Consider the following 12,937-nt stretch of genomic DNA (forward strand, 5'->3'; position numbering starts at 1 on the left):
AATTTGGGAAATCTCATTATAATCAAATATATTTTTCTATTTTCTTAGATATACTTCTCTACACATTTCCCATAGTATTCCTAATTTCATACATTCATGAAGCTTCATTCTTCAAGAATATTTGTGTATACTCAAAGACTTATAATAAAACCATGACAATATATTGTGTGTGTGTTTGAGTGAGAGAGAAAGACAGAAAGACACACACACATACACACAGAGAAAAAGAGAGAGAGAGAGAGACAGAGAGAGAGAGAGAGAGAGAGAGCAGAAAACCAGAGCTGTCTTTTGTTGGAAATAAAGATATCAAGCTGCCTGAAACTGGGATACATTTTTAAGCTACTTGTATATTTAGTCATGTAGTTCATGTCTAATAACTTCTCTCAGAAAATGAAAATGAACATAGACAGTCATAATAATTTTCAACTAACTCTAATCTATAATGATCCAGACTAGAAAGACTAGAAAAAAACTTATAAACTCATCAAATACAATGCAGTATATTTATAAAATGAATTATCACTTAGTAATAAGTAGAATATATGGATAGTATAGTAACATAAGTGAATGCTTAAAATATTAAAGAAAATGAACAAATTCAAGTACACATCTAAAGTCCATTTTCATTAAATATAAACAATGGCAAAGGTAATCTAATAGTTTAAATCAGGATGTGGTTCCTATAGTTGAAGATTAATCTGACAGAAACATGAGACCATTTATAAAAGATGCCAATGGTTAATATTTTAGTTGAGGGTTGTGTGCTCCAGACATATATAATATCTATACCTCATATAAATGAACACTTAAAATCTGTGTATATTTTTATTCAGTACATATTTATTTATGAAATTCAAATTTACATATAAACATTTTAAAGAAATAGTAAATGATTAAATATTAATACACGAAATTCATTTTGTCTCTCACCTTGAATTTCTTTCTCTTGTGTCTTGTATGCTATATTGATGTACTTGTCTATTACTCTTTCAGTTCTCCCTCATGAAGGTAATTATTCTGAAATGACTCTTCTGAACACAGACATTGCAGTATACTTCTCATGTTTCTGAGCATAATTTCTGTTGCTGTTATAAATTTAATACTCTAATAAACAATGTAGGCATGTGTATTAGTTGTAGTTCTCCAGAGTAATAAAACTTATAGGAGGAACATCTCTGGACACGAAGTAAGGGTATTTATTAGAATGCATGCTGCACAGGCATCCAATCCAACAATGACTGACAATGAACAGAAGGACCGAGGATGCAACAGTAGTTCAGTCCAAGTGGATGGATGTCGCAGTTGGTCTTCAATATACACTGGAATCCCACAGTGGTAGGTTCTAATTCCAGGGAAGGAAAAGACTTACTAGGGATGTGAAAGCAAGCTGGCAAAGCGTAAAGACTTTTTTCCTCCATGTTTTTATATAGGATTCCAGCAGAATGCATAGCATAGTTAGAAGTGGGTGTGATGGTTTGTATATGCTTGTCCTAGAGAGGAGCACTATTAGGAGGTATGGTCTTGTTGGAGTAAGTTTAGACTTGGAGAAAACGTCTCATTGTGAGCATGAGCTTTAAGACCCTCTTCCTAGCTAATAGAAGCCAGTCTTTCTCTAGTGACCTTCAGATGAAGGTGTAAAACTCTCAACTCCTCCTGAACCATGCCTGCCTGGATACTGCTGTGCTCCTGCCTTGATGTTAATGGACTGAACCTCTGAACCTCTAAGTCAGCCCCAATTAAATGTTGTCATTATAAGAGTGGTTTTGGTCATTTTGTGTTATCACAGCAGTAAAACTTTAACTAAGACAGAAGTTGATACTAGGGACTGGGCTATTGATGTAATAACACTGATCATGTTTTGTTTGGAAGAATATAAAGTTTGGGAGTTTGGATTTGGAAAGCACTGGAGTACTTTGAATGGGGTTTAATAGGCCATCCCAGTATGAATATTGAAGACTTGGTTGCTGAGAGTGATTTGAACTGTGCAGACCTGGCCCTAGATTTTCAGTGGAGAAGAATTTCAGTATACGGCATAGAGACTGTTTTTGTGTGTTATTTTGATGAAGAATGTGCCTGCTTTTTCCCATTGACTGAAGAGTCTGCCTGAGGCTAAGGTGAAGAGATTCATATTAATTGCTTTGAAAAAAGAAGCCTGGTATAAATGTTGTTGTATGGTTACTAAAGTTTACTTATGAGGAGCGTTTTAATAAAACTCAGCAAGCTGAAGAAGAAAAAATACAAATTACATGGCTCAAGTACTAAAGGTGTAGCAGGAAGTAGAATGGAATGAATCCTATGTTCTAGGAGATTTCAGATTAAGGGAGTGGGAATTTGGGTCAAGATTCTCCCCAGCTAAATTTAAGTCTAGTCATGGTGGTACACTCCTTGAATCCCAGGAGTAAAGCCAAGCAGATCTCTGAGTTCAAGGTCAGCCCAAGGAATGATGTTGCCCATAGTGGGCTCTGTCAGATAACAATTAATTTCTTACTGTCATGGCAATAAGCTAAATAGATCTTCATCTGTGACTCTTCATCCAATTGATTCTAATGTGTTGCAAGTTAACATTTAAAACTAATCATCTCAGCTAGGTTTCCTATAATGCCTCTGTCAAAACACATGCTCTTTCAGGTTGCGCTTATCCACACACCTCTCTGTTAGCAGGAACTGCTGTTTCCATAAGGCATATGTTTTGCTTTATTACAGAGTGTTAATACAATTACAGAAATCTGCCCAGAAATTATATTCCATTCTCAGAATGAACTCAAGATCTAGAGTATTGAAACTTAAAAATTTTAATTAAAATTTAAACTACAACTCTTAAATATGCATAATCCTTCTCAAAACATACTGCAAAACACTGCTTTGAAATGAGTAGCATTAGAGAATTACCTTAACCCTACTAACCAGCAGAGCTTTATATATTCCGCCAATTTTTCTAAGGCAAATTACCATTTATTCTCTAAATATCCTGTCATTGTATCCTTAACCAAAAGAAAATGGTAATGAGAAGGAATTTTGTATCTTCCAAACTGAGGTTTAAAGTGAATATAGGGAATATTCTATTTACTCTAAGTAGCTATAAATTAGACCAATATAGGCATACTTTTATTATAATGATTTAACATAATGCTGAATTTATCATTTGATACATTTGTAAGAATTTATAGATATAGTTGCAGTGGAGATAATGCATTTTTTTTCTGTTTCAGAATTATCATATTCCTGGACCTTCAACGATAACCCTTTGTATGTTCAAGAAGACAAGCGACGATTTGTATCTCAAGACACAGGGAACTTGTACATTGCCAAAGTAGAACCATCAGATGTGGGCAATTATACGTGCTTTGTCACAAACAAAGAGGCCCATAGAAGTGTCCAAGGTCCACCCACACCTTTAGTGCTGCGCACTGATGGTAAGAACGTAAATTATCTTCAGACTCCTCTCTGGGACTCTTACATTGTGGGCAGGTCTTCAGAGCCTTTTGTTTTCTTCTTTTAACTGGAACCAAAATCACGGAGTTGAGGTGAAATTCATGCACACAATGGAGATGAGACATTACTAAACTAAGGAAATGGAATTTTGTAGTTCAATACCCACATGGTACAATTTACATGTTTCTGGGTATACTGTGCCATTTCATTTCTGGCACCAGAAGAGCTTGTCTTCTCATTGCTTAAGGACTGGTGTGTAAAAAATGATGTTTGTCTGGGGGGACTTGGCGTGTGTGTTTGTGTGATGTGGATGTTGCCAAATTTTCATACTGAATTGATGAACACATTTTGCAACCTCTCTTATTGTCCTCTTTCTTTTCCATCCTTGCCATTATTTTGCTGCTGTTGCTAACCCTTCATTTACCTGGCTGGCAAAATGGAAAACAAGAAATATTGTGCCCAGGGAAAGCAAAGCATTCCAAAGAATGATGGCGTGGAAGATTCATACTAAATTATGTCTCTGAGGAGTGGAACTCAGATTGGTCTCTGATGAGCTTTGTAGCTTAGACGAGTCAGAGCTGATGCAAGATTTAGAGAGCTAGAAAGTCATCTAAGTGGAAAAAATCCTCTAGTTGATTCTCTAATTAAATGTTCACAGTGGGATATGTAAAGATAAAAAATCTGTTAGTTCATTTTATTATCAGATTTTGAACTTGAAAGGCAATACCTCATAGAATTTTGTTCCCCCCCTGAAGAGTTTAAGACAAGCAAGGATATAATGATAATCAAGCTAACAGAACTATGAAGCTAGCTCCCCAGAGTTTTCATGGCAACGATTTCAGAGCCAGTAACTATTCAAATATTCCTGCAAGGGTCTTATTTAGATATCAGCAAACATTAGATTTGTGAGTTCATTTTCTCCCGTTCTGTGATAACTCTGCTCATGAGTGGGAAAGTGCATAAACTAACAATTTGCATAGAAATTATACAACATTTTTCCTGTTTTATTTTTGTTTGCTCTGAATTCTTACTTCCCCCATCTTAATTCCTCTCTTCTCCCAGCCCCCTGCTCTCTTCCTCATTTTAATGGTAAAAGTACATTGTAAACATTGTGTATAATGTAAGTCAATTAGCTCCTCTAAGAGTTGGCATGTAAGAGTTACCAGTTGTTCAGAAAATGGGGAAAGGAAACTAAAAGCAGCCAATTTAGCTTCAGAATTAGCATTGTTAGAGACATTGAAATACTAAAGGTCTGGAAGTTAGATATGTATTTATATTGTGATTTCTGCACTTCATAGTCTTAGGGACAATCCAAATTTCATTTACTTGTGGTAGAAATAAGTTGTACTGATGTTTATCATCTCCCTTTATAAAATACTAGCAATTTTAAAATAATCCCAATATAGCATTTATTAATTCAGATGAAAATAACCTAGAATTATTTTTGTTAGTTGTAACTTTTCTGGCAAAGAGTGTGTTTATGACATCTGAGAACACTGCTTTATTCTAACCTTAATTTAATAATTCCTATTAAAACCTTAAAACAGTGAAAGTAGAACTTTCACAAACATGTTATGAACATTGCTGCAAAATCTGTGGCACTGACTATAGTATAAATATGTAAAGTTCAGTTGTGTAGTTACTTTGTTTTGTTGCAGAATAGTGCTATGTTGGATTGTGGTGTTGTACCAGACTTCTGATAGTATTAACTAAATCTTCCTTCTGACCAATGTGTCTGGCCCCATGAGTTCCATAAAATGGGGATGGAAATGAATGTCCTTAGTTAAGGTCCTTTGTTGAAAACTAAGAAGCATGGATCCATCTCATTATTGGAAGCCCTAACTTTGTTTAAAATCCAAGAGTCAAATTTTGGTTAATGAAGCATTTACTTCATAGGAAACTTCTATTCTCCAGAAATGCTGCTAGCTGTTTTGGTATTTAACAGGTGTCATGGGGGAATATGAGCCAAAGATTGAAGTGCGTTTTCCTGAAACAATACAAGCTGCAAAGGATTCATCTGTAAAACTGGAATGCTTTGCCCTTGGAAAGTAAGGTTGTTTTGTTTTGTTTTGTTTTTTTTGTCATGGTTGATTTAATTTTTTTTTTAAAAAAAAAAACCTTTTTATTATTCAAACATTGCTCTAAGGGAAATTACTAAAGAGATATCAAGTGCTGGGCATGGTGGGGCTTTCTGATTGGAATTTAAACAACAACAACAACAACAACAACATGTCTAATATTTTGATAGTGATTAGGGCTGGTGATTTATTCGGAATAAATTATACCCCATGTACCACACTTATAGACAGAGGAAATGTTCACTTGCATAAGATGGTGGGCAAATCATTGAGCATTTGACATACCCTACATCCTTCTCTGACACCTAGAAATAGACTGCTTGGAGTGTCCCCATACCTAATTAATCAGCAATTCTTATGAATGAAAAACTTGAACCACTTTCCTTCAAAATAAGATTAATTAACATCCAATTGTTCACAATGGATAATTAGAATCGAGCCCAACTTGCCTTAGGTAGTTGGATTTATTCAGATAATTGTGTTTTACTAACAGGTTGGGATGCCTTTAAGCCAGCAAAACCTCTACACCTTTAGCACAGAACATCAAGAAAATTCCTTTGCTTTCTATAATATTAAAATCTTATTTTGATGCCTGTAAAGTGAGAGTAAACACCAGGAAAAGGGGTGGACAGATGAGCTGGTTCAGCTGTTTTCAAACACTAGTTTACACATGAGTTACCTGGCTATTCGTTGCATTAAGTTCTTATTATGGGCTACTGTTCTGGTCTAAGACAAAGTTTGATTTCACCACTTCTCAGAAATCCCACTTCTGACTTATTTTTCCCATCTCTAGAACGTGTCCTAAGTAATATGAGAATAACTTTTGAATGTGAGCAATAAGGGATTATCTTTAATCCAAAATTCTTTTCTAATGTGATCCTCACAGTGATAAAATATAGATCCATTTACCAGACACCGAAAAACAGCCTTACATGAACAGACATTTTTGTTAACTCCCTATACTCAGCATTACAAAAAATGTCTGCTGACTCAGGGTTTTTTCCCCTAAATAACATTGCATACATCTGTGAATTAGACTTCTTATATGATCAATTTCTTTTAAAATGAAACAATCATAGTTTGTTTTTTACATAAGTTTTTTTTTCCAATATGTTTTGGAAAACTAGCCAAATTAAATTTATCCAATGAATGCCTATTGATTGATTAATGATTCTTGGACAATACATAAATAATTTTTTTGTATGGCCCTTGAGACATGATGACTTCTACCATTCTAAACTTTCTCAGAATCATAGTGACACCATTCATCAAAAATATGTCAATAATATCAATCAAATTATTTTTAAATGAAAATCAGTGAAATAGAGTTCCAGGAAAAAACACTAGTCTGTCATATTTGTAAAAAGAAAATGCTCCTTTTAAAGGTCATTTTGTTTTTATTTCACATGCATTTGTGTTTTGACTGAATGTATATCTGTGTGAGGGTGTCAGATCCTCTAGAACTGGAGTTACAGATAGTTGTAAGATGCCATGTAGGTATTAGGAATTGAACCCAGTGCTCTTAACCGCTGAGTCATTTCTCTAGCACTGGGAAGTATTTCTTAATTTAAAAAATTACATAATAAAAGCAAAACTATGAAATTGCTTGAGGCTATTCCTCAATAATTTGATAAAAAAATAATTTTTATTTCTCAGCCTCTATAGCAAAATGTTTATGATATGAGATCATCTATGTTCCTTCAAATTGTACCAAATGATAGTTTTGATTATGTATGTGAAACTGAAGCTTAGAATAGATTACTGAGTGACCTGCCTTTCAAGTTAGTTAGGAGCATTTGAGTAAATAGAAGGTAACTGCTTTTAAAATAATTGAAGACAAAAATTAGATTCCAAAGTCTCTCAAGAGCTATGCAGTCATTAGTCAATATGCTTATAACTTCTGTGAATCTTCGTATTCTCATCCAACAGGAATTGTTAGCATGATTGTCTAGAATGTTAGCAGGGGAAATGGTAATGGATAACACATATAAAATACTTAGTTCAGTGCCATCATTTATCCAGTAAATATTCACTGGATTATTCTAAATCCATGGTGTGAAATCCATTCCAATTTGGATAACCAGTATTTCAGTGAATGGAAGTGTTCCAACTACAATATTAGTTTCAGTGTCTGTGGTTTTTCCTTTCTCACCAGCACATTAGTCTCTCTGTCTTGCTGTCTATCAGACTATAGAAGGAAAGAAATGATGGGAGTCAGTCCTGTATGAAAAGGAGAGGAACCAAAGGAAAGCAATGTGTTCCCATAATGCCAGGATTGCTTTTGTCATTTTATATTTCTCTGTAGTGTTTAAACCAATTGAAAACTTAAAACCTAATTAGTGGAAATGATATTTTACTCCGTGTAAACCATTGTCATGACTACCCCTCCCTTCTTTCCAACTTCCTGATTTCCCCTCTTCTCATCTCTTTTCCCCTCTCCTCTCTCCCTCTCCTAATGTCTCTACCTTTCTCCTCCTAACTTCTCTGCTTTTCTACCTTCTCTCTACCCATCTCACACAAGCTCTCTTTACCCACCCCAATTTTATTCCTCTCTCACCATTGCATAAATAAATCAATGGTAAAGAAAAGCTTTGCCTGTATTTATAGGTAATATTTCATCAACATGGAATAATGCTTAAGGTCTGTGTTTCTTTTCAGATCATTTTCTTAAGAAATTAGAAAATAGGAGAATAGAATGAATTATAGGCAAGAACTACTTACCTTGCCTTTTAAAGTCACCATTTGGCGACATGATTGCGACCTTGTCATATGTTAATACTAAAAATTTCATGAGTAGTTTGTGGAAGAAATGAATTAAAAAATCCATAAAAATCATGCAAATGAACTCTTGGAATTTAAGTCCCATGAAACAAATTGGATCAAAACAATAATCTCAATTTTATTCACATAGTGATTACAGAAACAACAGTTTTAAAGCTAAAACCCTAAATGAGATAAAATTTATAATCTTAAAATCACCAAAAATACCTAAAAGTTTTATAAAAAATAAACCAACAATACCTAACTTGGGAACACTTGAGTTGAAAAAAACTATATTTTCATTATAAAAATTAAAAATAGGTTCATATAGGAATAAAATTATTCTGGTTGAGAAATTAGGCTAATTGTTAATCTTATACAAAAAACTATTTTCACATGAAAAATTATTAAATGAAAACTAAAAAGATAGTGAAGATTCTGTAAGAATACTTCATAAAACTCATCATGACAGAACTGGTTTTATAGAGTACACTTACTCAAATTTATTTGATGTGATTTAACAATACCAAGATTATGTTTATTAAACTGTTATTAATACTGAATTGAAGTATATTCACATTGGAACCACAAGTTCAAAGTATCCTCTAGGTTGAAGGAGAATTTAAAATGCCCTATATAATAAATGCATATTATATAGTTTTGAAACAGAATTGCTGGTCAAACTTTAGAAACCATTCAAATATGAGTTACCCGCTCAGGGTTTTATATATGCTTGCTAATTGTTTTTAGGGAAGTAAGATTTATGAAAAATAACAAACATTTATCAAATAATATGCTAACTTTAAAATGCATAGGCATAATTTTAACAAATAGTGCATTTGTTCAAAGGAAGGTAATTTGTTACAATATTTAAACATATATATTTATCTATTGTATAATTAATAATCTGAAGATAAAATCAACTTTTTTAGTATTTAAAATAGATGTTACAATTATAGGTTTCCTGTCATTTTTAAATAAACTCTCTATAAACGATGGCTTATAAAAGTAGTCCATAATGCAATGAGAAAAGACTGGTGGCTCAGACAGGAATGAGTTCAGTCATTTATTACTGAATTAGCTAAGCCAGTACTTACGCGTATGTATTCTAGAAGATGCATGATTGTTCATATTTGTGTGAGAGAGGGAGTAGAAATAGAGTCCCAGAGAGAAGCAACAACTGGATATGATGGACAAGTGCAAATAAAAAAAGAGAAAAGAAAATAACATTTTTATTACCAGTTCATATTATTAGCAAATATTCTATGTTGTAGAAAGAGGTAATTTCTGTGCTTGTGTGCATGTTTGTGTGTGTTTGTGTGTGTGTGTGTGTGTGTGTGTGTGTGTGTATATTCTTGTAGGGATACATTTGGGAAGTGGTTTGGAATGTCCCATATTCACTAACACATTTATGACATCTCACTCTCATCCTGGAAATATGATTGCCTTCCTTTGCCTTGCTTGGTGTTCTTTCAGCTGAGTGAGCTACAGTTTAGTATCTGTCAGTAATTTTAAAATTACCCTCAGAGCTCCCAGGGTCTCAACCACCAACCAAGGACTGCACATGTGTATAGTAGAGGATTGCAAATTCAATCATCAATAGGAGGAGAGGAGCTCGGCCCTGTGAAAGTTCTGTGCCCCAGTGTAGGGGAATGCCAGGGCCAGAAAGTGGGAGAGGGCGGGGTGGCAGGCATGGGGAAGGGGGAGGCAAGAGGGGTTTGTTTTTGTTTGTTTCTTTGTTTTTTGGAGGGGAAACTGGGAATGGAGAAATTTACATGTAAATAAAGAAAATATCAGAAGTTTAAAAAAAACTGGGATTATTTTAAAATTTAGGGATTATGTCAATTTTCATGTCATTCTTCTGGCCATTACATAGCTTATTTTTAGGCTATTAGCCTAAGCTATTAGTTTAGGCTATTGTGATGTATTTTCTACTCCCATCCTTTTGAATTTCAACCTGGGATGTGATTCCTCTGCTGCCCCTTCTCATTCCTCTCTCTCGAGAATCATGCATCTAGCATACACTTCTAAACCCAACAACTCTAGTGTTTTCCTCCTTTGCATTAGTGTATTATGTTTCCTATATAAAAGCAGACAGCAGTGCAGAAGATAAATCATCTCAAGTGATATTTTACAAATCAAACCGTATTGGCCAGGGAAGGTAGAAATGAAGAAACTCAAGAAGGAAGACCAAAGTGTGGATACTTCATTCCTTCTTAAAAGGGGGAAGAAAATATCCATGGAAGGAGTTGCAGAGACAAACTATGGATCAGAGACTGAAGGAAGGACAATCCAGAGACTGCTCTACCTGAGAATCCTTCCCATATTCAATCATCAAGTACAGACACTATTGTGGATGCCAGCAAGTGCTGGCTTACAGGAGCCTGATAAAGTTATCTCCTGAGAGGCTCTGACAGTACCCGATTAATACAGAAGTAGAGGCTCAAACTGTCCATTGGACTGAGTACAGGGTCCCCAATGAAGGAGCTAGAATTTTATATTGTAAACCTCTAGTCCTCCTTTTATACTGGTGAAACAAGTAGCCAACCTTCAACCCAAACTCTTGCAAAAGGAAAAAAACCAGCTGTGAGTGAAGCTGAGTTAGGATGCTAAGATAGAGAACTGTATGTCCAAGATACAGAATGGCTAAGATTCTACTCCCTACCAATTTAAGGAAGATTTCCTTGTTCCTCAGACTTGTAATCCCAGAGTCAAAAACAGTGGGTAGAAAACTAAGGCTGCTTAGAAATGGTCTATGCCACACTTACCCAGAAGTAATGCCTTTTATACTAGGCTATATGTCTTAGGGTGCTTGGGCTCAAGTTGTCAGGAAAAGTTTGAGGATTGCTCATGTGTTCATTGTTTTGACACACAAATATGCAGAAAGAAAGGAAGGAAGGAAGAAAGAAAGAGAGAGAGAGAGAAAGAAAGAAAGAAAGAAAAAGGAAGGAAGGGAGAAGAGAGAAAGGGAAAGAAAGAAGAAAAAGTAAAACCAAACTAAACTAACAAACAAAAAATTAAACAAATAAACAAAAAACTCAACCAAAACTAAACAAAACCATTGATGAGCAATCACCCTATCGCACTGTTAGGAAAACCAGTATTTACTTCAACCTGTAAATAGCCATTTCTGGTCACTAACAGGTTTCAACTTCAAAGAAATTCTCCACACCATTAAACAGCACAGAACATGCATAGAGATTGAATGTTTTGTTTTTTGTTTTTGTTTTTGTCCACAGGAGGAAGAAATAATAGCCATTTAAAAATTGTCTTTATTTTTTTCTACATTCACTTTATCTTGTCTTAATATCATAATTTTTTTTACCTCTTTAAATAAATCTAGCTTCTGTGGCTAGAGATGTAATCTATTGGCAAAGAGAACTTGTTGCTTTTCCAAACGATCAGAGTTCAGTTCTCAATACTCACATTAGGCAGATCACAACAGTCTGTAATTTTTCTGACTCTCGTGTGCACCTATACATATAAGGAACCTGCTCATACAGATGTATCACACATTGTCTATTAATTCTTAAACCAAAAAGTTTTCCCCAGAGAAAATAATACCAACTAGTTCTCTGATACAAAATGGTCAGTCCTGAAAAAACATACATAAAAATAGCATCATGTAGACTGGTCAAGTTATATTTAGAAATATGAATATTTAGACTTACAACAAAAATAATGAATTTTAAGGAGAACAAGAAGTAAAGGGTTATAAAGGAGAGTTTGGAGGGATAAAAGGCAAGATAGAATGTTGCAGTTATTCAAAAACAAGAAAAAAATTAAAGTCTATCATACACTAAGTACTATAATATATGACTTGTACATGAATTGTCTCTATATAGGTCATGGCTGGAAGAGTAGTCAAAGACTGGAGTGAAATTAATAAAATCATTTGTCAAGACAAAAACAAACACAACTCATTCTTTCCTCTTTACTTCTCTCTGAAACTTTCCTTTTCTCATTTATTTCTTATTAATGTCAGCTATCATACTTTTCAGCTTCTTCTTTCAAGTATAAGTATTTTAGTTATTTTATTGCTTTTAGCCTTATTAAAGTGAGTTGTTTCCTACTTTTCATTTTAAAATATATGATAGAATTTTGTTGTTATTTTTGTTATTACTCTTGTGAGTGATAAAATGCAAGACCACTTAATAAGAAGACTCCCATAAAAAATTTTAAAGATTTATTTATTTATTTTATGTGAGTACACTGTTACTCTCTTCAGATACACCTGAAGGGGGCATTGGATCCCATTAAAGATGGTCATGAGCCATATGGTTGCAGGGAATTGAACTCTGGACCTGTGGAAGAGCTGTCAGTGCTCTTAACCACTGAGCCATCCCTTCAGCACCCCATAAAATTTAAAGAAATGTCAACTCAACCTAAATTACAAAGCCAAAATATGAAACAGAAAAGTACTTTATGCCTTTAAAACTCATAACTCTTTAATAGCCAAGTCCAAAGATAGGAAATTGTTGAAATCCCAGACAAAGTATTTAGAATGTGTAGTTTTGAAATGAGAAGTGAGGGTTTCTGAGGAGGATAATACTTAAGCCTCATGAGTAAGTAACTCCTCAAGGACACTGAAATTAAGAAAAAGTTAAAACTCAATAAATGAAATATAATCATTATGGAAGCTTCATAAACAGATTAGAAAAAAAAAA

At 34.2% G+C, this 12,937-nt stretch overlaps 1 protein-coding gene across 3 annotated transcripts in view; it reads left to right on the forward strand.

The window, feature by feature from the left end:
* The window catches only part of Cntn6 (contactin 6), a 346,549-nt gene that overhangs the window by 219,003 nt on the left and 114,609 nt on the right, over positions 1 to 12,937 (forward strand). For all 3 annotated transcript variants that reach the window (XM_031382777.1, XM_031382779.1, XM_031382778.1), the window contains exons 6-7: positions 3,210 to 3,413; positions 5,378 to 5,480. In XM_031382777.1, the coding sequence (XP_031238637.1) occupies positions 3,210 to 3,413; positions 5,378 to 5,480 (307 nt within the window). The remainder of the gene's footprint in view (positions 1 to 3,209; positions 3,414 to 5,377; positions 5,481 to 12,937) is intronic.

This window comes from Mastomys coucha, unplaced genomic scaffold (assembly GCF_008632895.1).
Source record: "Mastomys coucha isolate ucsf_1 unplaced genomic scaffold, UCSF_Mcou_1 pScaffold20, whole genome shotgun sequence".
NCBI lineage: Eukaryota > Metazoa > Chordata > Mammalia > Rodentia > Muridae > Mastomys > Mastomys coucha.